At 50.8% G+C, this 27,986-nt stretch overlaps 1 protein-coding gene across 2 annotated transcripts; it reads right to left on the reverse strand.

The window, feature by feature from the left end:
- Positions 1-1,526: 1,526 nt before the first annotated feature.
- Positions 1,527-27,238, reverse strand: PKM (pyruvate kinase M1/2). 2 transcript variants are annotated; one of them, XM_017660005.3, is made up of 11 exons: positions 27,092-27,238; positions 16,722-16,903; positions 16,042-16,133; positions 11,717-11,848; positions 11,075-11,261; positions 10,285-10,555; positions 8,947-9,097; positions 8,547-8,699; positions 5,437-5,603; positions 2,858-3,039; positions 1,527-2,202 (listed from the first exon to the last, which is right to left on the reverse strand). In XM_017660005.3, exons 2-11 carry the CDS (start codon positions 16,873-16,875, stop codon positions 2,096-2,098), a joined length of 1,596 nt encoding a protein of 531 aa, XP_017515494.2. In that variant the 5' UTR covers positions 16,876-16,903; positions 27,092-27,238; the 3' UTR covers positions 1,527-2,095. The 2 variants fall into 2 exon arrangements, with proteins under 2 accessions (XP_017515494.2, XP_017515495.2); XM_017660006.3 differs by lacking the exon at positions 5,437-5,603 and adding an exon at positions 4,886-5,052 and having other exon boundaries at positions 27,092-27,237.
- Between the last annotated feature and the right edge of the window lie 748 nt (positions 27,239-27,986).

Raw genomic sequence — 27,986 nt, forward strand, 5'->3', positions numbered from 1 at the left:
CCCGCCGCGCCCCCGAGGGCCCGCCTGCGCCCGCCCACTGGCCGCCCGTGCGGGGCGGGGCAGCCCGTTGGCCCTCGTTGCCCCTCCTCCACACCCAGGTGGGGCCCAGGCTCTGCGCGGATCCCGCAGCTGTGCCCGTCTTGGAGGCCAGCACCTGGGTCCGCATCTCCGGCTCCTTAAACTAGGCCCGAGGGTCCCCTCCGGGTCCCTCCTCTGCTCCCCTTCCAGTCTTGGGGCCCAGCACCCCCTGTGAACCCACCCTCCCCACGCTGAGCTGCAGGTAGGTTTCAGTTTCTCTCCTCACCGTAAGAGCCAAGACGGGTAGGGGACCCACAGGGTACTGGGGACATGGTAGTCTGACAGGCCGGGGGCTAGGAGGCTGTGTGCACTTTCCCCAGTGTTGGGAATTTCGCGGTCTCCCAGGTAAAAAGCTTTTGGTGCTTAAATTGGAACTGAAGATAGTCAAAAATTAAAGACTACAACAGCACAGGCAGAAGAGCCCAGCTGGTAGGGTATGAAAATGAGCCGGGCCTTGAGAATGAGACAGAAGGCCCATTCCCCCATCCCAAGTAGGCTGCGGGCCCCTTCCTCCCTTGGGATGGGTCAGTGTGGATAAAATGAGAGTTCCTGGGGCCAGGATTCTCACCTGTTCCCTGGTTGACCAGCTCACTGCACACCTGTGGGCAATTTGACTCTATATAAAGAGCCCCACCCAGTGCTCTGGGCACAACATGGTGGCAGGGCTGCAAGGCTGCAGGAGAGCAGAGCAGTGAGGTTGGAGTGGTGGCAGCGCCGAGGACAGAGGCCCAGAGGACGGCTGTGCAGGACAACTGTGCAGAGGGGCCCAGAGGCAGAGACCGGCTTGCATGCAGACTCACTGAGTGAATGGGATTCTAGTGACTGACCCCTGGAAATAAAGTTGGGTATAACCCTTTCACCCCAAGAACGTTTTGCTGTCAATTTCTTTGGTCACATTGAATCCATAGCAAACTTGCCGGGGGCTGAAACCCACTGGCAAGACAGTCAGGAAAGACTGTTTCATTCCCACACTTCTCCCCCCTCCTTGGCCCAGCTTCATCATGGAGAGCATTGGCAGAGGGCCACAAAGGGAGCCAGAGGGCCACAAATATTCTGGAAACTCGAGTGGAACCTTGCCTCATCTTCCAGCTGCAGGACCTAAGATGAGGGGCAGGGCAGAGCAGGGGCTGTTCACTCTGGTTCACCCACCAGAGCAGGAGGGAGGGGCCCCCGTGGCTGCCCTCTCCTGTCTTTGGTCCCAAATAGCCGTTAGAATTTCCCCAGCTGCAGACTTTGGAGCCTCAGCTACTACGCCTGAGGCCCACGGGATAAACCAGTACCCTCAACATACTGAGCTACAGCTTCGCCAGCACTTGTGCACCCTGGAAGGCAGGTGGCCCAGGTTGTTATACAGGACAAACCTCCAGGAGACTCCAGGCTCTTGCCATTTTCGCCCTAGTCAGAGGGCACCCTTCAACCATTCTGCACCCCAATCAGGAGAGGAAACAGGTGCTTCAGCTGTTGTTTATTGACACACAGGTAGACTCTATAGCAACAGGCCTGCCACAGTAGGGAAAATGGAAGGTGGAGGGCGGAGTGTTTGCAGCAACAGCTGAGTGGAGTGTCGGAACACAAGTGCACTGTGCACAACACAGTGGGAGTGGGAGAGCCCGCGGCTGGAGCAGCAAGGGCCAGGGCCTGCCTGAACTGGAACCACTACCCCAGGCCCTACTCTTAAGGTTGTCTCCTGACCCCAGGCCAGGGTTCAAGTTCTCTGGGAATCCCTTTTCTACAGGAACTGTATCAAGTACACAAAGGAACGGAAGCAGGAGCTGTTGCCCTCTGTGCTAAGCGCTGGGGCCCCCATTCCTGCACCCTTCCTTCCTTGGGTGGAGTCACATGACCCAAGGTCTCAAAAACAGCCATGTTTCAGAGGCATTTATCTTCTTCCCTTGTGCCCGGCCTACAAGTGCCACACTACAGCCCCAAGTGAGCACTACAAGCACTGCTGCTCTAATGGATGGGGGGGCGGGGAAGGGGGATGGGGCAGGGGCTGGAGGAGGGGCTCTGGGGCCCATCATGGCACAGGGACTACACGCATGGTGTTGGTGAAGCCGGAGCCAGGGCGCCACCCAGTCAGCACAATGACCACATCTCCCTTCTTGAAGAAGCCTCGAGCCTTGCCTAGAGGAGAGGAGACAGGTTGGTGAGTAAAAGCCAAGCCAGGTAGGTATGCACCTCGACCACTGCCTCCCAGACCACTGCCTCCCAGCCGGAGGAAGCACAAGCAGGGATGGCTGACCATTACTTCCTTGTACCACAAGGTGGCGCCAGCCGCACGGCCCAGGCAAAGGGGACGAGGGAAGCTCTGACATGTCCTTTATCGATGGGTTGGCTGAGCTGGCCAGGACGCTTGGACACCATTTTCTAGGCTAGAGGGTGGAGTGCCTTGCCCAAAGGTCAGAGCCAGCTGCTCTTATCCCGTAATACCTTACTTCTACACAGGGACAGAAGCCACACGAGTAAGTAATCTGCCATGCCATACTGTAGGAGCTCTGGCTAATTTTATAAAAAACCTCAGTAATGACTAGATGCCAAAGAACAGACACTCTTGACTCTCCTGGACCCCTTTTTTGCTTTGGGCCCCAGACTGGAAGAGAGTGAGAAGGACTGGGCTGCTCAGCCCCGGATTCCAGGGAAGGGGATGGAGGGTCAGAGGACATACCAGTGAGAACAGCTAGGGCTCTTGCTCCCTAAGGTCTGCATGTTCCCCCTCTCTTAGGGTCTCAGGCCAGGGTTCAAGCACCTTCCCCATCCCTTCAGGCTCCCAGCCACGCACCAACATTCATGGCCAAGTTCACCCGGAGGTCCACGTCCTCTGCCCAGGCCTCCTGCACTGGGTCCTTACACAACACAGGGAAGATGCCGCGGTACAGGTGGGCCTGGCGAGCTGTCTGATGATTCCGGGTCACAGCAATGATGGGGGCGCGAGGGCGGTACCTGGCCACCTGGTGAGCAGACCTGAGATGGGATGGAGCACAGGCAGAAACATCATTCAACACTGTCCCCAGGAGCCTCCCAGGAAGCTCTCAGGGCCTTCAGCCAACAGCTCGCCCTCTGATCCAATGATTACGCCAGCCTGAGGCTCTGGCCACTTCAGTGTCTGCTCACGAGGCTGCAGCTCACCACAGCATGTAACTCTTCCTCACAGACAGGCTATCCACTTGCCTGTCACCCTCCCCTCCCCACAGGCTGCGGCCCCAGGACCATACCAACCCAGCACAGTGAGTCTCACCCACTTACCCCACATGGCCCATGGGTGACAGAACCCCTCCCACTGCTAAGCTCTTCCATTCTGGCACAGCCCTATCCAACCTCACCAGCACCCCCAGCCCTTGCTGCCAGCAACAGCTGCAAACAATGCAACGTGTGAATAGCACCTGAACCTTGACATCTGCAAATAGGAGCACAACCCCTCAGCCCCCAGCAATCTCCAGTACAAGCTTTCCCTATAGCTGTGCCCTCTCCCCAACCACATGGCTCCAGGTCCCTGGAACAACCTCAGCAACTGGGCTCCAGAGCCAAGAGGCATGATATCCCATGATATCTTACTTATACAGGGACAAAAGCCACATGAGTAAGTCATCTGCCATCTGAGAATCTAAGCAAGGCTTGGAAACCTGGGTGCTTCCCCGGAAGGCCAGACCAGGAGATAGATGGCCGTGCTGTTGTAGGCAGCTCTGCCTGTGAAGGCTCCTCTCGGGGCTCAGGTCCCCTTTCAATTCCCAAAGCCAGGTGCTTCCTTGAACATGGACCCTTTATACTTTTGGTTGGAGTTGGGGAGGAGCTTGCTTGCAGGAGAAACTGGACCCCAGAAGGCAAGCCATGGGAACACTCAACAGGTGTCAGGGAAACTTAAGTCATGTGACAGCTGAGAACTGCTCTGCTTAAGGCCGGGCCTCCCTCCTTTTAGAGGGAAGCAATTGCTAGAGTCCGGCTGAGCTGAGAGTGAAATTCAGAAGACTGGAGCTAAAAATAGCCAAATAGCAAAGGTTGGGCCTTCTCACAAAGGTCAGCCCTAACGGTTGGAGCTGTTTGTCCTGAGCCCTCTGCTGAGGGAAGCCACACAGGTCCCGTGTCCTAGGTTTGCAGGCAGCCCCACCTGCTGCTCCTCAGTGCATGGGGGCTGCTTGTCTTCTCTCCACCCTCCGCTTCCAGGAAACCCGAGCCGCCCTGTGGGCAGAGGCCAGGGGCACACTTCCAGACTTGAGGAGGGCAGGATGATGTCTCGGACAAGAACGGATCCCACGCTCAGGTCAACGCTTGGCTGCGTGGCGCCTGAGTGCCAGGAAGACAACTTGGTGACCTTTCCTGGGCCAGAACCCACTTGCCCTTAGGGCTTAAAGACAGATGGGGGCAGGTGCGCCAACGAGCACGACCTGGACGAGTGCTCCTTTCCCAAACTGAGCTTCTAAGAGCACACAGTAACTGAACAAGCAAAACTGGCGCTGTCTTTTACTTTACAAAGACCAACTTTTAAGTAACAAATAACCATTTTTGTCAATCTAACAGCAGTAATGCAATTTAGTCTCTAGTTCATCTTGAGGGCAAAAACTTGCTGGGGATCCAAATGCTCCAATACATGTTACGAGTGCTGCCTGGAGTCCTTTGGGCCAGAAAAGGGGCTGTGCTCCTTCCTGGATCCTGGCCTGGGGTAGCTCCTGCCCTGCAGGGTCCAGGTGGCAGGCAGAGGGGTCTTACCTTGGCAGAGTGCCATCTGATCACTGTGCAACGCACTGCTCCCAGGACACCCAAGGAAAGGTGCTACTGAGCAGGGCACTCCCAGGGACCTGCCGCCACCTCCTACCTGCCAGACTTGGTGAGGACGATTATGGCCCCACTGCAGCACTTGAAGGAGGCCTCCACGGCACCCACGGCAGCGGCTTCTGTGGGGTCGCTGGTAATGGGCGCCAGGCGGCGGAGTTCCTCAAATAATTGCAAGTGGTAGATGGCGGCCTCTGCCTCACGGGCAATCTAGGGGAGCAATATCCGTCCAGAGGGACGAGAGGGGGACAGAGCTTTGTCAGAGCTGCGTCACAGCGGGAGAGGGGGAGGAAGAGCTGCACAGACAGCTGGTGAGGAGCATGTCCCTAGTGCAAAGGCCAAGAGGGCCGCTCAGGAGCGAGTCTGAGGCTGAGCAAGATCAAGACTCCAGGAAGCAGTCCTGCTCCAGGGGCCTGTGGTGTCCACCGTGCCTACCAAGCTTTGCCCTGCCCTGCCCTGCCTGCCTGCCTTCCTGCAGGTGAGAGAAGAGGCTCGGAGCCCAGGCCCCGGGGTAGGGCTGGGCACTGGCTATCTTCTACACTGGCTGGAGCAAGAGGCTGGTTATCCTACAGTCGCCTGCCCTCCGGACCCTACCTGCCAGACTCCGTCAGAACTATCAAAGCTGCCGCTAAACACTTATAAGAAGCCTCCACGCTGCCCATGGCCATGGCTTCCACGAGGTCTGTGGAGTGACTTGAGGCTCGCACAAGTTCTTCAAACAGCTTGCAGTGGAACATGGCTGCCTCAGCCTCGCGAGCTATCTGTAAGGTTTAAAGAGGAGGAAAGGCAAGGAGAGGGAAGAAGAAAGGGAAAAACAAGAGACAACACATGGAAAGACAGAATGGGGAATCAATCAGAGGAAGGCAACCTTGGGTTAACTGGCTAGATCTGTCCTTCAGGCAGACGCACAGAGGCAGCGTGGTAAAGCCCAGCCGCTCTGGGATGCGCGGAGAATCTCCAGCATCAACTGCTGCTGCCCCTCCAATGGTGGACATTGGTTCTTCCATTCTGGAAGGATCTGACCGGGGGCTGGGGAGATAATACAGCAGCAGGCTCTAGCACCTTGGCAAGGGAAATGCCCCAGCTGGGCCCATGCCACTCCCAGGCAGGACCTGACCGCGCTGCCTCATGCCACAGCTTACGGGAGGGAACAGGCCCTCTGTCCTCACATGGCTGTCTGGTCACCACAGGGCTTCCTGCCCAGCTTCCATGTACACATGGAGTGCTGGCTTGGCTTCAGGCCCAAGAATACTAGGAGCCTGGGCCTGCCATGGAATGCACTGAGCAGTGCTGGAAAGCTGGGGTCAGACCAAGCCAAAGCCACGTGGCTTAGCCATGTCCCGAGCAGGAGGGTGGAAAGCCGGCGAACTGGTGAGGGGCACGCTGACAGCCATGTGAAGAGACAGCTGCCCACAGAAGCACAGTTATGTGTAACAGGTATTTGATTAAAATCTAATGATTAAAACAGTCAGGAGAAAGCCATTCAGTTATTTACAGGCAACCTGATCAGGTGACACCAGGAATCAGAAAAACTTAAGCTTTAGAGGATGAAATGAAATTATCAGCATCTTAGAGAATGATGGGTGAGGGGCCAATCAGTAATACCAGCTCATTAATTTGACAGTGTAAGCAGGTACGTGGCAGGATTTACCAGGTTACAGGTTTTCTTTCTGCAAGAATGGGATGCACGCAGCACAAAGGACAAGGGACACAAGCAGCAAACAGAATCATATGTGGCACTGCCCAGCCCTGGGTTCCAGGCCATTAGCTGCATCCATCAGACACAGGAGGAAGCGGTGACCCGTTAGAGGCTGTCGGCAGTGTTAGCTGGGGATACGGAAAGGAAAAGCCCATACTGCCTGGCTCAGACCCCGAAACTTATCTTCCGAGCAGCACCTTCCAAGCCCTGCAGTTCTAAGGAGTCTGTTCATAAGGAAGACCAGGTATGGAAAAAAGGACATAGAAATCAGAGCCCACAGCCTGAATCTGTCTCTGACCCCAGTTCCGGCTCCAGATGGAGACCTGGCCTTACTGCTGGCTACACAAAGCACTTGCTGCAGGAGACACTGTCAATCTACACAGGGACTTGGCAGCATATACTGATGGCAGTGAATGTTTAATGCTAAGGCTACCATTAAACCTACCTAACTCCTTTTACAGATAAAGTCTTAAAAGGGTAAGTGGTTTGCCTAAAGACATAAAAGTCCTTACAGTCTGCACGGCTCACGGTTCAGAAATCCAGGTCAAGACCACGCTCACACCTGCGAGGCCACGCAGCTGAGCAAGGCAATCAGGGCACAAGTGTGTGGGGAGCCCCGTGAACGCCCTGGCAGCCGCTCTAGAGGGCGCAGGTTCAAAGCCTGTTTACTGAGAGCGAGCCCTCTGCCACCACCCCTGGGGGCAGCTGGGAAGGTGGGCCGGAGCACCACGCATCACAGGAGCCAGTGTACCAGGCAGAAGGGTGCACGGGAGCCGGGCACACAGCCACCCCGACGATCGTTCTCCGACGATTTCAACGCGGGGATACCCAAGGATGCCAGTGACAACCCAGAAGACATCTTTAGTTAAGACGTCTTAACACACCACTGACAATGTGTTTACACGTTACATGTAAGTGACATGTCTTCCCTGGAAGCCAATTTAAACGTAACAATCAGACACAAAGTAAGTGAAGGAGGAAAAGAAGATACCTCGTCCTGAGGTTCTTTTTGGAAGGTTATTTCAAACTTAGGGGAACTTAGGGGTGAGGGTGTCACACAAAGGGCAGGGGGTCCTTTCTTGGCTGGAAAGGGAACAGGGAGGTTAAAAAATAAAACCCCTTCAGGAAAAGCAGCAGGTCCACTGAGCTGCACATAAACACTGACCTAGGACGATTATGAGGAAGTTAATTGGGAGGATTCATTTTCCCAGGCCTAAGTGACCTTGATAATGGGGTCCTACGTCAATTCTTCAGCAATCCTTAGAGCAACACCAGGGCAAGGAGTCAAGCAGCAGCCAGGGAGAGGGAATGGCTGAGCCGAAGGGAAGTGCCACCCTGCAGGGCTCTGCCCAATGCTTTCACTCCAGGGCCAGCCAGGATCGGCCACCCCTCCACCTGTTTCTATTTGCAGACCCTCTTGGCAGTCACCTAACCCCCCAGTCTGGGGCAACTGCAGCAGCTCAGCAAAGCAGGCCCCGCCACAGGCACCATGCAAGGCCAGCTCAGTCAACTCAGTGCGGGCAATAGCCCCCAGTGTAGGCCCAGACCGTCGGGGAGGTGCCTGCCTGGGGGGCAGGTGGGGACTCAAAGTGGAAGCCAAAGAGGACGGCTGCGAGCATGTGCCCTGGCTTTTCCAGAACAGGGCGGGGGTACTCTGGTCCCCTGGGCTGTCCAGAGGAAGAGGTACAAGTAGTTCAGTACTTGAGCCCAGGGAGGATTCATGATCCTGAAGCCAGAAGTGAATCGAGATCCCTCATGAAGGAGGATGCCTCCAACAGAAGGCAATAGAGGGGGTGTGGGCAGAGAAGGCAGAACCGAGAAAAACAAAAGACCCCCCCACCCCCGCCCCCAGCATACACCGCCTCATCACTCTTCTTGGTGCGACTTGGAAAATAACAAAAGAGTGCGGGACAGAAGTTGATAAAAGGTGTTGCTCTGTATGGGAGGCTGCCCCATCCCCGCCCCGGCTGGAGCCCCAGGAGGCGGGCAGGCCCGACGAACTCACCAGATGCTGCATGCGAACAGCCTCCAGAGGGTAGTCCCCTTTGGCCGTCTCTCCAGACAGCATGATGCAGTCGGCCCCGTCCAAGACGGCATTGGCCACGTCGCTGCCCTCAGCCCGGGTGGGCCGGGGCTTCTTGATCATGCTCTCCAGCATCTGGGGGCACAGAGCGCGAGTGAGCCGTGGCCCGGGCCGTCCTCAGAGACAAATGAATGCGAGCTCTCTCCCTGGAGAGCGTTTACGTGCAAAGTATGGATTTGTGAAGGTACATTGTGTGTGTGTGTGTGTGTGTGTGTGAGAGACAGAGTGTGAGAGAGAGAGAGAGAGAGTGAGTGAGTACGTGGGGTAGGCTCCATGGGAAGAGACCAGGTAGCCTCCAAAGCTTTCAGGGAGAGGCACATGCCTGCGTGGCACAGATGACAGGCTTCCCAGCTCGGTTGCACCGCCCAATCATCATCTTCTGTGCGAGGAAGACCTTCTCTGCCGGAATCTCGATGCCTAGGTCACCACGAGCCACCATGATGCCATCGCTGGCTTCCAGGATCTCATCAAACCTGCAGGGAAGGTGGGGAAGAGAGAGGGGTCAACAACACTGCAAGCATGGTGACACGCAGGAAGGCTTCCTGGGGCTCTGACTTGGCTGTCCTCGCACCAGGACAGCCATCCACGACATAACCATGGGTGCATGGCGATGGTGAGGTGTTCAGCTACCTTAGCCCCCAAAAGTGAGCCCGCGGTTCTGCCTGCTGGGCTTCAGCACCCGTACAGATACTGCACTGAGGGGGAAGAGAGGTAATGAGGTGTCCTCCCAAGTCACACGGCTCATTTCCTCTCCTCTGCCTCTTGTGAGGCCCCCCTCAAGCCATCTCTGTGCCATCTGCACTCCAGCCGGCATCCCCAAGGCAGAAAGAGAACCTGAAGCCTGCTGGCTGCTCGGGACACGGCCCCCTCCAGCCCGGGGCACCTGGGGCTGCTCCCTGAGGCAGCCCCCCTCCGACCTGAAGGCAAGAAGACATGCGCTTTGCGTGGCCTGGGGCCAAAGTCAGCCAGCGCCCTTGCTTATCAGGATGGCAGAGCGAGGACTGCAAACCACTTGGCACAAAGGACACCTCCCCTCGGCTGAGCAGGGCTGCGGGGTCAGGCAGCGGGTGGGGCTGCGGCTCCCGCCCCGCCCAGGCACACGCCTAGTCCGAGCGGTTCTAGGGTTTCAGCTGCGCAGAGACAATCTGAGCCTGGAGAGCAGCCTGCTGTCCTCTGGGATGCTGCTGCCACGCCAGAGCCAGCCCGACCATCATGCCCACTGCCTGCTAAGCAAAGGCCAGGACACCGTGAGCTGCAGTGTCAATGCCAGGCTGAATTTCTACATGGCTCCCAACTGAGGGGCCAGAAAGAACCCCTTCCTCAGGGCCTGCGGTTTTCCTTCCACTGGAAGGAATGAGGGGATTGTCCATGGCTCCTGATGCGGTGAGGGGTGACCCTGTGCTCGCCAGCCTTGGTTCCTGAGTCTATGAAACAACGTCAAGATGCTGGCCCCCAATTACTTAGGAAGCATAAAAAAAAAAAAAGGCCGTCAATTCCCCCTCTTAAGATATTCTGATTCAGGGGGTCTGGGATAAGCTGGGGAGCCTGAATTCTGATGGGCAGGTCCCCAAATCCGGGAACCAGGTATTCACAGGACACACCTTGCTCTCCAGAGAACTGGGTGGGGCTGAAGGGGGCCAGGACAGGCGGGGGAACTTACCTGCGAACTCCCTCGTGATTCTCAATTTTGCTGATTATCTTGATGTTTTTTCCTTTATCTCCCAGGACCCTCCTGACTTCATGGACATCAGATGCCTTACGGATGAAAGATGCAAACACCATATCTACATCCTGCTCTACCCCGAACTTCAGATCCTGGACGTCCTTCTCTGACACGGCGGGCAGGTCCACTGCAGCCCCGGGGAGGTTCACACCCTTCTTGCTGCCCAAGGAGCCGCCATTCTCCACCTCCGTCACCAGGTAGTCAGCACCTGTGCGGAATGGGGCAGGTAGGGGAGGAGGGCCGTGAGGGCATGTCCTCACCAGGGGCTGGCACATTCGGGCCTGAGAGCCACAGTGCCAGAGTTCAAACCCTAGCTCACTAACTGTGTGGCCTTGGGCAAGTCAATTACATTGTGCGCCTCAGTTTCCTCATTTTAAAACTTTAACAAATTATCATGCAAAATGCTTAGAACAGTGTCTGGCACAGCAATATTAGCTGTCCGTCGCAGGCACACAGGAGTCCCCGTGTCGTGTTGAAGAGTAGAGGGTGGGAGCGGAAAGCCAGAGCAGTGAGGATGGACTTGAAAAGGCACCTCGTCACATGCTCCCCAAGAGCACGATCAAGCTGGACTGATGTCGGTTAAGGATAAGGAGTTACAACAAAAGGAATTCCTGAGAACATACAGGCTTGACCCTGCTGCGAAGTAAGCTTTCTGTCCCCCTTGTGTGGAGGCGATCTAGAGATGGGAGCTGGTTTTAGACAATGAGACCCAGGGTCCAGTACCTACCTTTCTCCTTCACCTGCAAAGAAATAAGTCCATCATCCACGTAGATCTTGCTGCCCACTTCCACCACCTTGCAAATGTTCTTGTAGTCCAGCCACAGGATGTTCTCGTCACACTTTTCCATGTAGGCATTATCCAGAGTAATCTTGAGAGTGGCTCCTTTCTTCAGCTCCACCTCCGCGGTGCCACTCTACAGACAAGATGATAAGCCAGGGTCCAAGCTGCAAAAGTCAGACCCTCGCGGCAGGAAAAAAGAAAGCTCTTTTCCCAGAATAATGTTCAACCAAATCTCAGCCAGAAGTAACAATAAAGCTTTTTCCTTTAGGGGTAAATGATCATATTATCTAACTTAGTATGACAAGGAAATCACTGAAGACAAACCTACAATGTTTTAATTGTGCTGCTTTTTAGCGACGGGAAAAAAGACAAAAAAATTGCTCACCAAAGTTAGAGAGACTTGGAAGTAGGTTTTTGAGTAAAAAAAGCTCCCTCTCTGGTATAGTTTCTTAGTGAATAGATGAAATTAACTTTTTTTTACAATGATATGTAAAACCCTCATTTATAGACCTGAAGTCTCAGGGACATGGCTGCACAGGCCAGGCAGAGACTGCTGAGGATGCCCTCTCACTTCCCCAGAATACTCACGCCCTTGATGAGCCCCGTTCGGATCTCGGGTCCTTTAGTGTCCAGGGCCACAGCAACTGGCCGGTAGAGAATGGGGTCAGAAGCAAAGCTCTCCGTGGCAGTGCGCACATTCTTGATGGTGTCTGCGTGGTACTGGGGGGAAGAAGGGAGATGACAAGCGTCCTCCCACGTACTAAGATCTAGCCCCGGAGCTGAAACTGAACACCCAGGGAAGACCTCTGGCTGTCCTAGACACCCCTCTCTTCCTTCATCCAGCCTCAGCACCACCCACTCACTGAGCACCCTCTAACTGCCTATTTCAACCTCCTTGCCGTCCTCTTACTTCTACCACAGCACTAATTCATTTAAGGGCAAATCTTGGGAACTTAAGGAGATTGCCACAAAAATCTCTTGAAGGTATGGTATAAACATGTCTCAACATAAAAAATGCTTGTCTCCCCTTATTTTCCCCACGACTCATCAAATACCCTCAGCAAATAAGGCAGACAACTGGAGCAGAACACCTGGGCACTTGTGTTGGATAATACCTGTCTGGTAATCAGTGTCAGAGCCTCACAGATTTGGTAATTCTGAGATTTCCCTCTACTGTTTCTATCCACAATTCAAATTCAAAATTAATTTACTTAAGCGAACAATGGCCATAGCTAAATAACGTTATTGCTGAGGTCATGCAGACCTGGTTTTCACAATCACTTTTTAGAGTGTGGTTAGAGACTGAGGTAGAATAGGGAAAGGTGTGAATATGCCTTCCTCTGAATTAATTGCCCTTAGCTATTACCCACTTGCAACAAATTCTGATTTCCATCTTCTTTCTTAAAACCTTTCTCTTTTTCCATTTACCATCACTGTTTGGGCACTCATGGGCAAGGCGTCAGATCTCAGGTAAAGTAACCATATGACACTGCTGGTAACAGAGGCACTCAGCCAGCTCTGTGGGCCTCGTCCCTTAACCACTACTTTCCAGGACAGCAGCACCTGGCCGGAGGGGAGTTTCATCTCCAAGGATGGCCCTGCCTGAGGCTGTGTCTGAGAATCTTCTGTTTCTGATCCAGGCACACCCTATGAAGACCACTGCCCTGTTTTATGGAGGTAGAGGTCCTTACTGTAAGTGAGGAAAATTTCTTTCTATGGCTTGCAATAAAAATAGTATAGAACATAGGAATAGCTTTTTAAAAGGAATGGGTGTTGAATATTGTTAAATATTCATAAGAGTTGATGTGAGTAGTTAACAGAATACATGCATTAAGTCCCTAGAAGAGAGATGAGCATTGACAAATTATTTAGTAAGTGTTATCTATTATCATCATCACCTTCTGTTACACTAAGCACTCTGTTTAATCCCAATGTGAACTTTATGTTCCCAGAATAAAATTTACTTGGTAGGGGTCATGAATTTCCTTTCATAAATGACTGGATTTGGACAGTCAAGTTTTATTTATGCTTTCTGTATCTTTCTAAGTGAGCCTGGTACTAAACCTCTGGTTTTGGTCTGGTCCTTGTCTCATCTTACTATCAGGTTATGCTGGTTTCAAAGAACATACTGGGAAGATCTACCTACATTCCTCTAGGCTCTGGCATGGCGGAGCAAAGGACTCAACTGCTCCTTGAAGGAGACAGAATTCAGCCACCTTGAGGAATGGTATTCTGAACAGAGCTCGATCTTTGTTACTTTGAAAATTTCTTAAGGTTGTTAGTCTTCATATTTTCTTCTTGGATATTTATCTTTTCTTGGAAAATAAGTCAATTTCATCTCAATTTATAGAAATTAAGTTATAAGTCTTTTTGTGACTTTTAAACTCTCTTCTAATGTACAGGAAATACTGCCTTTTTTCTTCAGTCTGTTTTGTGCATCCTTATTCTTAACTAGATTTTCCAGAACTTTCTGTTTTACTGTTTTTTTGTTTGTTTACCCTGAAAGAATAAACTCTTGGTTTAATCTGTCAAATTTATTTTCTATTTCATCAAGCTATGTTTTTATAAATAAATTCCTTTCCTTCACTCCTTTTAGGTTATTTTAGTTTGTTTCCCCCTAGTGTGTTTTAAGTATTCCATTTTCTTTCAGATTTTTGCTTTCTGTTAAGTACAGTTAGGTCTGTAAGTTTTCTTGCTGACTATATTAGATTTTGTTCATGATTTCCATTAAAACATGTCAGAGAATATAGTCTGTAGCATTTCTCCTTCATGGAACTTGAGGTTGTTTTGATGACCTAACAGATTTTATAGCCATGGACACTTTAAATAAACATGTTTTGGTCTTGGGGATATAAAATCACATATTATGTACATAACCAATTAGATTATTCAGTGTTACTCAAATCTTCTGTATTGTCCTTCGGTACGTTTCTGGGAGGTGTACTGAAGTATTCTGCTATGGCTGTGCCTTTGCAGGATGTTACACCAAGTGGTAACATTTCCCACCCATCAGTGTTGTATTTGCAGAAGGTTCTAATGTAGACTGTTAGAGAGTCAGTATTTCTGGCCAACATGGCTTTATGGGACCATATGTTCAGTAAGAACACATCTTGTCCAAGAGAACTGCCAAAAGTGGGGGCTAGAGACACTGTGGCAAAGCTGTCCAAACATTAGATGCAGACAGTGTATGTCCCTCTGTCACTCACTGTGACGGAGAGAAAGCAATTCCAATGTTCTGCTTAGAGGGGTATTTAAATTTGTCAAGAGCTGGAAAAGCATGTCCCAGCTGCTAGTCAAAGGTGCGTATGAATTAAGAACCCTGACGTGCAAACTAAAACTGTTCATATTACATCATATAAGTTTAGAAGAATTTCAGATCAGTTTCCAAAACCTAATCCCAAGGACAACCTCATCCTGTTCAAAAACCTCAAAATAAACTCACAAGAGGGAATAATCTGGGAATAAGAGTTAAAGCACAGAATATCTCCAAATGTCTCTAGCAGTTAAAAAACAAACAAAACAAAATCCCCAAGCCAGCTCTCCTCTTGCAGGCGCAGCAGACACCCCTCACCCTTGCCGTTTCAGAGCTGCGTGGTTGTTACTTTACAGGATGGAAGAGGCCAGAAACCCTCATTAAAGGTCAACTTCTTTAAATCTATTTCTGCTCCTTCTCCTGCACACAGGAGACCCTGGGACACTCCAGCAGAAGGCGTCAGCAGTGGACTGATCTTTTCTGATGTCTTTAGATCTCTCTTTGGGCTAACTTGCGGTAATTCCTGATGACTTCTGCTGAGAACCCTAGCCTTCGGAAAATTACAAATGCCATCATGGACATGTCTAAACCTGCCTGAGATGCCAGCTAGCAGCTCCTCTCCACTTGGTCAGGCCCCCATGGCATTTGGAGGCTGGCTGCCTGCCTGGCCATAGGCTGTTTATGGAACACAGGTTAGGGAACCTCTGATGAGTAGTCTCATGTGTCCAGAAAGGAGGAATTCACTTCTAGAGTTGCACTTCTGAAGACTTTATTTTTAGTCTAAACTTAACACCAACTCTCAAATGCCAGAAGGCAACCCCTCACTACTTGACCTTCCAAGGTGGCATTTTCTTTATTCTGAACAGAAAGTACAGAAGTCAAGAGTACAGGAAAGTGTGCCTTATCCATTAGTCCTATATCAATGCCAGTATGAAATCCATGGCCTACGGTTAAGCTTTAAGGTTTTTAAAAGGCACTGTCCCTCAGGGAGTCCCTGCACTCCTCCCTCAAAATGAATTTGTTCTGAACTTGGGAACAGAACCAGGAATGGAGCACTTCTTAAGAGCTGCCACCTGGTCCCTGGGTAAGGCTTCTGTCCAAGGGTCATGTCAGCTCATAAAACAGCCCCAGGAGTACTACATTCATAACAGGCTCCTGGGGCAAGTGTGCTCACTTTTTTAAAAACTTTACTGTTATGTACCTGGGACACAATAGGAGCACAATGCTGATGATGTGGGTGTTATATGCCAGGAATCATTAGTGTCTTACACTCAGTCCTTAACTTGCAGTAGTGGAAACCCTCCTCCCGGATCGGCCCAGGTACCTCGGATCTCAGCCAGAATCAATCTGCAAGGTGACCTTTTGGTTCATCACCGCAATATGAGCTCTTACAGAAACCCTGGGATAGGAATGTCCAGCTCTGGCCATGGAACCAATGCCTTAGAGGGGTTTCCAGCAGAACCCTTCCACACCTTCCCTGTGAGGACTAATGGCAGCACAGGTGTGTGGCTGACTAGGGATGGGATAGTGAAGACAGTCTTCCCACTGACTGTAAACCCCAGACTCTTTCTTGCCTGGTGCTCTGTGGCTAAATGAACACTGCATCCCCACTGTTTCTCACAAGCTATCCCAGTGGCCAAATTGTCCCGCCAAGACTCACTTCATGTGTTCCATGAGAGAAGTTCAGACGAGCCACATTCATTCCAGACTTAATCATCTCCTTCAACATTTCCACTGATCGGGAAGCTGGGCCTAGTGAAAGAGTTTTAAAGTCGTAAGTGTTAATTATTCAACAGAGCAATAATACTTTAAATTTGAATAAGTCTGATGAATTCTTGATATTTTATTTTGTCCCTAAATTTGTCCTCCCCCAGTTAGCTCAAAATTTGTTCAAAAGCATATAAGTGACTATTACTACTAGTCTACTCTCTGGATTTAGGGGTACACTTCTATTTCCTTTAAAGTCTACAGGCTCCTGTCTAATTAGGAAAACCCAGGTAAGACTTAGCCAGGCCTCTTTGCTCTCCCTGAAGCCCAGCCATGTGTCTAAACACAGAATCTTGGTTGTAAAGAACATGTCAAGAACATCTTTCCTAGGTCTCTCAGATGCCCCTACAAGGATCTGCTAAGGAAGATACCCACTAAAATTTGTCTTAAGTACTCACATAAAGCATACTAACTCTTTATTGCAACTTCCTATGACCCGAGATCCCATGAGAACCTGGGGAGCATCTTACTCAGCTAACCCAGGTTGCTACATCTATTTTGTCTTTTCAGGAGAGCAAACATCCCTGTCACACGAAGCCCTTGTCTTGCAGGGGAGGGGCTGTAACTACTCACCGATGGTACAGATGATACCAGTGTTCCGGGCTGTGATGGGCGGTGAGTCAATGTCCAGGCGGCACATGTGCTCCAAGAATGTGTCGGCCATGGCTGCATGCAGCTGCTGGGTCTGAATGAAGGCAGTCCCGACATCACTGTGAGGCTTCGACATGGCTTCTGAGGTCTTGGGTCCAGAGGAACTGAAGAGAGAATGGAATGATCTGCCTGAGAAGTCTGTGGTAGTTAATATACCACTTGGACTAGAGGGTTTCCTGCTTACACATTAACTCAATAAGCATGCTTTGTGCATGAGCCACAGGAGCCCCACACCACACTCTAGCTACATGGGGGCTCCTCAAATCAAGCAAAGGGCTCTCATGACCATGAGCAAGTGTAAAGGACCTTAAAGAACAAGTCAAAACTTATACTCTATGCATGTATTACTTCTCAGGCATCCACTATAAGCAGACCTTACACCTCCCTTATAAGCTGCTAATACCTACCTTGACAGTGTTCTGCTAATCCTGTAAGTAACACCATTCTACATGCACTGAAGCAGCTTCCTCAAAAGGAAGTTGTAACCAATCTTCCAGCCACAACTGACTCCTAGTTTAGTACCTTGGCAGATCCAGGTCTTTGTATAAAAAGTCGTCTTAAAGCTTCAAACATCTGCCATGGGGTGGGGCACCCACACTGCCTCTTAATGATCCCCACCCAAACTCAAAGTGACTTTCCTGATTGTTAAGACAACCACCATCCAGACAGCCCTGTTTTCCAGTGGCCTAGGTTTTCACTAAGGAGAACACCACCTAGGTTCATTCCTCGACTCACTCTATGCCCGAGAGGAGGTCCCAACCCACTGACAGGCAATAAAAACCAGTCCCTGGACAGGAAGCAAAGTTCAACCATAATCTTGGGATGCAAAAACCTCTTGTCCCAAGAGTCTGTACCTAAAAAGCACTTCTACTTTTTTGTTAGGACTTCAGGATGTGCAAAGTAATTTGCATAAACCAAGGATAACCACAATGGCACAAGTCTGGCTCCAAAATTATTACAAATTAACAGGCCAGCTGCAACATGAGGAAATTAAGGCTGCTTGTCAACTTTTCCCTAACTAATTTTCTGATGCATCATCCTGATCCCCTTTCTCAGCCTGATAACAAAGAACATCAGTTCCAGGTAATTAACCAGCCAGGGTCACAAACCTGACAACTGCCTGACCTTTGCTTTTCCTCATTACCGACTTACAACTAAACTCACTCAACTGGCTAGTTAGCGGACTAGGAACAACTTGAGGAGCTTCCAGGCACTGTCTGAAGAACCATCAGGTAAAGACGGGAGCCAGAGCTTGATACTCATCAGGAGGTGACCCTTTCCTCAAGTTCTCAGACCAAGGGCTACTCCTAAAACCCGAGCCTAAATGCTTCAGCTCGTGCACAGAAACTGAAACAGCCCCTCTTTAGCTCTGTCCCACCTTCTGTTCCAAATCAAGGCACAACCACACACAATCCCAACTCTTTCTCCTCCTCCACCTCCAACTCTGTGGCCTCTCTGGAAGCTGGAATACAGCATGCATCTACACCCACCTCTGCTGTCTTCAGGAATTCTGGTGAAAGACCAAGAAGCTTTGTCATGAGCAAACCTTCCATCAGTTACTGAAAATTAATGTTTATAAGTCCTCATCTACAGAATCCAAAACTTAAAAAATGGGGCAATACGATAGCAGCTAACTATTCCACATGGTAGATGCACCATTCCTTTCAATGTGTATTCCCTAACTCCTGAATGTACAGTATATACCAGCTACTGGAATGAAAACATCAACCCTCTCCTCTGTGACAGAGTTGGTTTTGTATCTCTCAGCACCTCGTAGGTGGAGGTATTCCAGGGTTTGTTGAATGACCTTTCAGTGGTTCTTAACACGTTTTTGTCAAAGTCAAAGTTATACCTCTCTCACCCCACCGCAAATCTTAGAAACTTCTGACAGAACAGCCTGGGCAGCCAGGATCCCTTTACCTGCCCCCATGCAGGTCTCCCGTGACTTTAGAACATCAAGGGCTTTCGTAAGTTTGGCTGTTAAGGGAACACTGCAGAAGAGATGGTACCAGGTGGTACACTAAGCCAACTAGAACCCAAAGGCCTTGCTGCAGCCTCCAAATGGAGAGTCATCCAGCCCAAGGACTATATCCTGAACAAAATTAGATCTGAGCAAGTGGGTTGGAGTGACTAACCCCTCTCTTCTTAAAAATTATCAGCTGGCTGTTCTCTAAACCTGAGACATTAGGGTCTCCTTGCAAAGACCTGGCTGGGGCCACTGATTACTGGGTCATACCTTGTGCTCTCTGGGCTTGGGCTTCCGGTAACATAATGCTCTTTTTTTGGCTGAGGGGGGCTCCCTGGCCCCACTTGCAAAGACCGCTCGGAGCTGAGTAAGGTTTGCCCTGCAGAGCTGTATGAGGATTAAGGTAAAAGCCAAGTGTAACTAAAGCTCTTCGGGGTAATAGAGAAATTACCTTAATAACCAGGTATTCAGGATGGTAGCTGCTCCTAGAGACTCAGCTATGTTATAAAGAAAAACAAAGAAGCCTCCCAAGAAAATACCAAAAAAATGAAAACAGAAAATTTGCAGGTAAAAGGTGAGTTCTTACTGGCCTTCTATGATGCTTTTATCCCTTCCCCTAGCACCTAACGAGTGCCTTCCCGCCAGCATATCCTTACTGGTGCTCCCTAACCCATCACTCCTGTATACAAGGACTGGTCCTTCCCTTTTTGGAGGGGGAAGGGGCTCTAAATTAAACATAATAAAAGGACTGGAAGGCTATCTACCAAATATTAACAGCATGTTATCTGGGCGGTATAGGATTACAACAAGACTTTTTCTTCTCTTTACTAATAAATTTACTGATATGAAATACTTTTATAATAAGAAAAATTACAAATGTACCTCTTCCAAAAATCATCCTGGCAATTGTTAGAATTAAAACAAATGCGAAGCTCCCAGTTGCATTAATCAACTGCGGCCCTATGCACTTCGGGAATACTGTTTAAGGTGGCATGGGTGAGATAATGCATCTAAGGCCCCAGATCACAAACACACTGTAGGAAAGTCTCACTGGTTTAAGACCTTGATCCATTCATAACCACAGAGCAAAAAACAATTTAAATAGCCTATAGGATACTTCTATGACAGAAAGCTGTTAGTACGTGCCCAAATAGAGCAAACTTTTTTTCCTGTTTAGTCTCTCCTCAAGCTTCACAGTAAGATCTTTGGGACAACGATGTTCTGGTACAGAAGGGCTGCCTCCAGGACCGGGAGATGCCATTAGCAGACACAGTTATACTGGCTCAACCGCCAACCCTACTGCACCATCTCAAATTACATCTGAGGTTTATAAGCTCTGATCTTTTGTGCACCCAGGCTATTAAGTACAAAAATAAATGAAAATTGGTTGGGCATTTGAGATTTACACACCAGCAATCAAAAAAGCTTGTTTGTCAGCAAGTCTGTCCAGGCTCCTATAAGATCTCAACATGTCCTTGAAACCCTCTAGTAAACCAGAAACCTCCTGTCTCATCCCTAGGTCACCAACTGATCTCTCTCCACTCAGGCTGTGCCCCGCGGCTCCTCTTGCAGGGAGGGACCTCTGGACTCTCTGTACAGAAGGGCTGCCTCCAGTACCTGGAGATGCCATTAGCAGATACAATTATATTGGACTTGCACACGAACCTTATTGCACCACCTCAAATTATTTCTGAGGTTTATAAGCTCAGCAGCCTCAGCCCTGGTGTCTCAGGGTGGGCCTTTGGACAGAGCCTGCCAGGACACGCGGCCCAGCATGACTCACTAATGCATCCTCCTCCTTGGGAGGCACAGACATGCAGAGCCAACCTCCAGCCAGCAGTGGAAGCCCGGTGTATCCACTGGTGGCGGCAAATGCCATGCCCACGTACAGGAGCCTTATTCTTGAGCCTGAGCCCCTGCAGGAGGATCTTCCTCAGAAACATTTTCTCCTCTGTGAGAGAGAGACACCATCAGAGGCCTCAGCACAGGCCAACAGGCAGGGGCCAGCACAGCCCAGGTTCAGCTCTTCATAGCCTAGTCCTGCCTTCTTTCCCTTCCCATCTCCCAAAGCCCCTGGTTCACTACAACTACAGTCTCGCTTGTGCCAGACACAACTCATTGGCCACTCTTTAGAAACTGGGGCAGGGGGTCATATAAGAAAAACCCCAACACGCCATTTCTTAGAGCCAGTACTGTGGGCAAGTTGTGCTGGGATGTATGCTTCCCTCCACCAATTCTGTCCTTCACAAAGGCCTGAGTCATTCTGCCCTAGTAAACCAGCTGGCCGGTGAGCCTGCCTAAGCCAATTTTTAACCAACCAGAACTCTGCACCGATTCTGCTCCCATGCCAACGTCACTGCACAGACGAAGCCAATGATGATGGCACCTGATGCCCACGATAGTGCCTCTCACTCTGACATCAACGTGCTGCCCATGCCTCCAAAAGCCAGAGCGAAGGCCTCTCAGTTCCCTAATCTTCAGAGCGCCCGCACCCATCAGAAAGTTTTTATCACAATAGCCAGACAAGGCCTTCAGGCCAGCCTGCTCTCGGGGAGCTCCTGTTCTAGATGACGGAGCAGGGAAATAGAATCCCCAAGGTGGCTCGAGCAAGACCAAGGCAGCAGCAAAATCAAAACAGCCCTGGGCCAGCGACGGAATCTGGCAACGCTCGGGGAGAATGGCTGTTCATCCTGATGCCCAGAGTAATAACAGTGTCTCTGCACACGGAGTGGGATGGAGGACAAGCACTTCTGAGCTAAGAGATGTGAATGTCAAGTCCAGCAGGCTCCGCATTGGAAAGCTAAGTCTGTTTTACCTGGTTACACAATACAAAACGAGCCCACGGGTAGGTTTAAGTAAAATTCCCTTGCTCTTTTATTTATTCCGGGCTAGAACTAAGTGACTTAAACTTTAAGCAGGAGCCTAAGGTCCTATTTCAAGCCAGACTGTGGAACAGGGCACACAAGCTGACACTAAATGGGCCTACCCCCAAAAAGGATCAGCCGACTGCAGGACAGTTAAGTCCCAAGTCAGAGAAACGATGTCCTCAGATGCTGAGGATTCCCTCATCTGATCACTAATGCCCAGAGCAGAGAACTGATTTCAGCCTGAAGGAGGAAGTTTGGGTGACACTTTTGTGGCACTGTTACGGCGCCTCCTTACTAAGCTTAAGACAACGAGCCGGTGTTGGGGCATGACAGGCACACTCTGGAAGCAGCAAGGGACTTGGGCAATGCATTCAGGGTCCTTCCAATTCAGGTACAAGCAGGATGGGTGATGCCTGAGCAAAGTCGGGCCCTGGCTGAGCATTTTGAGGAGGAGGAGCTGCCCTGCACCACAGGAGAGGCATGGAGAGGGAAGGGGGACAGAAGGGGGAAGGGCAGTGCCGGCTCTCCCAGGACAAGGACCTACTGAGCATGGCTGGTCTTCCTACAGAGACCTTCATAGGGTTGCTTCTCTTTTGTTTGTTTTGAACTAAATAAAAAGAGAGAAACATTAACATCTGTATTACTACCACCCAGAAATGACCACTAACATTTGGCCAGATTTTTAGCTTTTTTTTTAATTGCAATTTTGCACAACTCATCTTTCCTCCATCCATTGACCCCTCCAACCCTTCAGCATAAACTTTGATACCCAACCACCACCATGAATTTTGTCTCCTTCTAGGTCATTTAAGTGTGATATCATATGACACATAATATTGTTACTGAACCCAATGATACTGTTTTCTAAAATGCCCTAAGTTGTACAAAACAACTTGCTTTTTCAGCACATTTAAGACCTATCCAGTTGGTATATAAATCCAGTTAATTCACATGAACTGCTATACTAGTTCACTGCACAGGTTTATTTTCCCTATTAATCAACACATACTATAACTATCTTCTAAGTAGTTCTGTGCAGCATGAGATTCTGTATATCCAGAAATGGAATTCCTGAATCACAGGTTTCTTTTACTAAATACTGAACTGTTCTCCAAAGTGGTTTTATCCATTTACAACCTACCAGTAATATGAGTTTTTGTCTTCCCACACCTTTGCCAACACTTGCTGTCAGACTTTTAAAATGTCTGCCCATCTGACAGGTGACATTTGTTCATCTGCTCTCTAATGTAATTAACAAAAGATGGATATTGGGTATCAAAAGTCCCTATTTCCCTATCTCTTAACTAGATCAAAACTCCCAGGGTTCCTTCAAAAGACACATGGTTTTTCCCTTATACACCATGGCTGATTCAGCTGACTGACAATTGGTCTGCATGCATCAGAGATAAGAAGAGATATCAGTTGTCAAAATAATTATTATCCTTAAGTTGATTAAAAATGTTTGGAAGAGACAGGGCTTTTCTCAGAGAATTTTTTTGTGGCTCCATCCACTGAAGCTGGCCCCTACTCTGCAATGCTATGACCAGCAACCTCACTGTCCTGTCAATGCTGGCCCTGGCACCTCCCCTACCACAGCCCCTGCCTAACTTCCAAACACAGCTTGCGGGCCTCAGGAAAGGGGCTTACAACGCCCCAGGAGCTTTGCCTACAGACAGAAGTTGGGGAGGTGAGTCTCAGAGGCCACCAGAGGTACTGCAGCCTGGCTCTCCCTCCTACGTGCAGACAGGCACAAACCGCTGCAAGGGCGGGACCGCACCGCTTGGTGGCTCTGCCAACCTCCCGCCTGAGCTGGGCAGGTATACTAGGCAGCCAAAAGGCCCAGCAGAGGCTGCACACCACCAGCCACCATGGCTCACCTTCCCCAAGACAGCTTCTTTAACAAAGCCTCAAATAATCAGACTATTCATTTACCTAGTCTAAGGTTGGCTCTTGTTTAAAAAATGCAAGTTCCCAGAAAGTACGGTGGTAGTAAGAATGGTTTTCATTTAGTTCTTTTTCTATGTGTACCAGAATTGATGCTTAAAATGATGAGTCAAGGTTTTGTAAGACCTTCTGCCAAACAAATCGCTTACACATTTCACAAGCTCCTCAACAAGGCTGCAAGAAAACTCTGTTAACATGGGCAACTCATTCTTGAGGTGTACCAATTAATAGGGATTTGACTGCAGATATCTGGAGTGACTCAGAAATAAAGATCATGCCACATGAGTCATTTTCCGCTACCTTAATCTCAGTTTTAGCTCTTGGCCAACATAACACATCCTGACATGTCTTCATAAAAGCTGAAGCAAAGTAACTTAAAACCCATGTAGTGAATTTGTAATGCAAGAGTTACATTTTTTCTACCTTTCCGCTCACAGCCATTTCCTCATTTCTTCCACTGCCTCAATATTAAGAAATAAAGAGCTTTTAGAAATAAAATGGCTTTTCCTGTGACCCCACATTAATGTCACAATATTCAAGGCAGAAAAACAACACAAAGTGTTAGGGGACTTCTGCTTGAAGTCACAGCTACTAAATTTGCTAAGTCACTGGAGGCGCAATTCTTAAAGATCCAACAATGCTTTTTGTTAAAACTATGAACTCAACACTAAAATTTTTTACTTCTAATGCAGTGCTTAAAACGAGGGCTGTACCTTAAATTCAACTGTACCAGACAGGAAGAGACTAATGTCCATGTATTTTGGCTCAAGGCCAGTTACTCAGAAATGAGTTCAAGGACATCCTATAAGTCATTGTTCATGTCTGCTACAGCCCTTACTCAGCAAAGGGCTCAGGAAAGTGTATACAGACTGTATTACCTGGGCTTGGTTGGGGCTCTGCCACGCTGTACTTAAGCTCTTGGAGCATTATACAGAGCCTGGGAACCTGGGCCAACCATTTTTAACTGGGGAAATGCATGCGTCACTATCTGACTCACTGAAAGGGAAAGGGGACTTTTTAAACCTGCGAAGACCACAGTTCAGTTTCCCACTCACCCAACGAAGATAATTCTCTCAAAAGCACTTAAGTCGACAGTCCTCATCTTCCCCAGACAGCCTCCCCAACCCACAAAGACCTGGTGAAGGGTTACATACCCTACCCCTCAGAAAAGCCCCAACCCATTTTCCAAGAGCATCCTCAGATAACCAGAGGGCAAATTATTTGCTAACAATCCTGACCCAGGCCACCCTCTGTATCCTAGGGAGTGGCCACACCCGTACTGCCAACAAGGGCACCTGCCCCCTGCCTCCAATCCTATATCACACTTAAGAGCCTGCTGAGCAAATGCTAGAACCCCACCTGGAGTGGGCGGAGATGTCAAGATTTCAGTCTTGGTGTGGGAGATCTGTTTCTGCTCTTACAGCCTAACACCCAAGGCTGAAGTCATCCCCTTGCTTCTCTTGTCTAGAGGTCCCCATCTTCAAGAGACCAAAGAGCCCCTATTTCAAGCAGAGAGTTAGAGTAACATTATCAGTTACTCTGTAAACACCGGACCGGCATCCCCCAGGGGATTGGTTTCCAGGCGATGGCTTGCAGTTAGGAGAGCCTGACTCCCGAAGATTAACGATGAACACGTGTTTAGGGATGACCTGGAGAAGAGGAGCGCTCAGGGTCAATTACGGATTAAATTAACTGTGCTCAGTGACCAAAAGAACACGTTTTGGAGGCACTTCATCTAGACATTTCACCAGAGATTAGACTCTGCACTGAGTATTCAACATATCTATGTGTATAGATAGATAAGATGTGCGTATATGATACACATGTTGTACTGTGACCCACCCTTTCAACAATCATGAGGAAAATGTTACTCCCAGTTTACACATGGGAAACTGAGGTCCTTAGGCTGAATTTCCTCCATCATTCTGTCAGTTAACGTTAGTTAACAAGTCAAACCTGATTCTAAAAAACCTGTTCCCCAATGCTTCTGTCCCTCACACCTGGATCTCAACTACCAGACTCACTTGTATGGGGGCGGATCAATGTCCTGAGTTTAAGAACACAGATAAGAAGCCAAGGCATGCCCTTCCATGACTGGGCCTTTAAAAAACCTCCAGACTGCAAGGGGCTTTCCTGTTCCTTCAAACCCTGTCATGCCACCTTGTGAGGCTTCCTGTCTGTCCCATCGCCGCCCCCCCCCAGCCCCCAGCCTCGCCCGGCAGGAAGCGCTAATCTTCCTCACAGCATTGCCAGCGACGACGTCTATGTTCATTCCCTAATTAGATCGAGAGCTCCGTGGGCTATGACCATTCGTCATCCTGGTCTTCACCCCCTCCTCCCAAAACCAGCTCTTAGTTTTTACTGAATGAACGCAGTACGTGGCACCAAACTCCTGCCTCCTCTCTACTCCCTCCATAACCTGCTCGTATCCGGGCCGCATCGGTCAAGCAAGGTGAGGCAGAGGCGAGGAGCCCGGGAGTGCCTCGATGCCACGAGGCCTCTGCGCGCACGCTGCTGCGGATCTCGCCCGGCGCCAGCCGCTACGTGCAGCCCTGCTGCGGCAGGATGGAGCTCTGCGGCCCCCTCGGGAGGAGCGCGGCGCCTCCGCTAACGCATCGAATCCGGGGCGGCACACAACAGAACAGCCACCCTTTCTTCCCCTGCGGCGGAAAGGCCAAGGGTTACATAACTCTCTGGCTGCGCCCCGGACCGCAGCTGCAACCTCCGGCCGCAGGGCGCTAGCCCCGACCATCCGCGGACCTCTGCAATTCGGGCGGGGACCCCGGGACGTGGGTCCGAGGCTCCAGGAAAGCCGAGACTGGCGCTGTGATGGAGAAGGGGACAGGACTGCAATGGGAGACCACAGAGGCGGGGGATGGGGCGGAGGGCGGACGTGACCACGACTGAGGGGGCGGGGGACCCGCGCGGCGCAAAGGAGGGAGCAGAGAGGCACGCGGAGGAGCGGACGTGACCAGCCTGGCGGGGAAGGGAGGGGGCAGGGCGCGAAGGGGGGAAGGGGAAGGCACGCAGAGGAGGCGCGGATGCGGGCAAAGTGGACGGAACCTGAATGGAGGCGCGGAGGAGGGAGCCAGAGAAGGAGTTTCAAGGCGAGGTTACACGGAGCGCACGAGAATGAGGGAGCAAACGGCGTGGTATTAGGCGGCAAAGGGAGGCGGCGAGCGTGGGAGCCGAGGGGGGAGGGAGAAGAGGAAGGGATCAGATTAGGATGGGAAGGAAGGCCAGGATGAGCCAGATCGAGGAGAGAGGCGAGGATGGGACCAGAAAGGGCGTAAGAACTGGGGCAGGAAAGGGGATGGCTGACCCATCTGTCTTTGGGAGAAACAGGAACCGGGGGCTTTGAAGAGCGGGACTCGAGCGTGAACAGACTTTCTCCTCTCTCCAGACCCTTGCGGGTCCAAATGCCCAGAATGCTGCTCCACCCCGGGTATGGATGCCGCACCAGCCGGGAGCCCGGAGCCCAGGTGGGACAGACGGCTCAGCCTCGCCCCGCTCACCTCCGGCGTGCTCCGGTTCCGGCTGCACTGCCACTGCAGACTAACCAAGAGGCTTCGCAGCTCGCAGCGCGCCGCTCCAGTGCCGGACTCCGCTGCCTCAGCCTCAAGGTTATCCCGGCTGCAGGGTCGCCGCGATCCCTCCGCCGCCCCGCCCCTCGCCCAATCCTGGCTCCCGGCTGGCCGGGCCCCGCCCCTCAGGGTCCCGGCTGGGCGCAGTCACCTTCATTCAGTAGGAAGCGCCGCAGTGTCGTAACGGGTAGTCAGAACGCCGTTTTCCGAGGACTACATATCGTGGCGGAAGGACACGATACATAAAACGATCACCGTTGCCGCACTGTCAAGGCCAATGGGAAAGCGGTGAGGCGTCAGGGCCCGCCCTCCGATCCCGGAGGCCGCCCTCCGTGATCCCCGGGGGCCGGAGCCACCTGTTGCCCCCGACTTGCAATGCAGCATGAGAGCTTTTTTCTTGACCCTCCGTACAGGGCACTCCAGCTGCCCTGGCCTACCGGGCAGCGCCCAGATTTATGGGTTCCGGGGCAGCATTCCCCCAGCCCCGCCTTGCGTCTCCCCATCCCTCCGGGTGTCAGCTCCAACGCACACCTTGGAGACTGGGCCGAACAGGAGCTGGGCCCAACGTGGAATCAGGAAGTGGGGAGAGAGAGACCCCGAGATGGTCGGAGATCTGGGCCGCCTTCTCGAAGGGCTCTGGCACTGGGCGGGAGTAGGGAGGACTAGGGAGGGCGGCGTGTGCCTGAGCCGGAGCGCCAGCCCCTTTTGTTCTTAGGTCTAGAACAAGGAAGGTTAAGTTGGGGCCGTGAATACTTTAGTAGGGGATGGGATCCTGCAGAGCGAGTGCCTGGGAGTAGAAAGTTTAAAAGAAGATATTAATGTTAGT

This window comes from Manis javanica, chromosome 8, assembly GCF_040802235.1.
Source record: "Manis javanica isolate MJ-LG chromosome 8, MJ_LKY, whole genome shotgun sequence".
Classification (NCBI taxonomy): domain Eukaryota; kingdom Metazoa; phylum Chordata; class Mammalia; order Pholidota; family Manidae; genus Manis; species Manis javanica.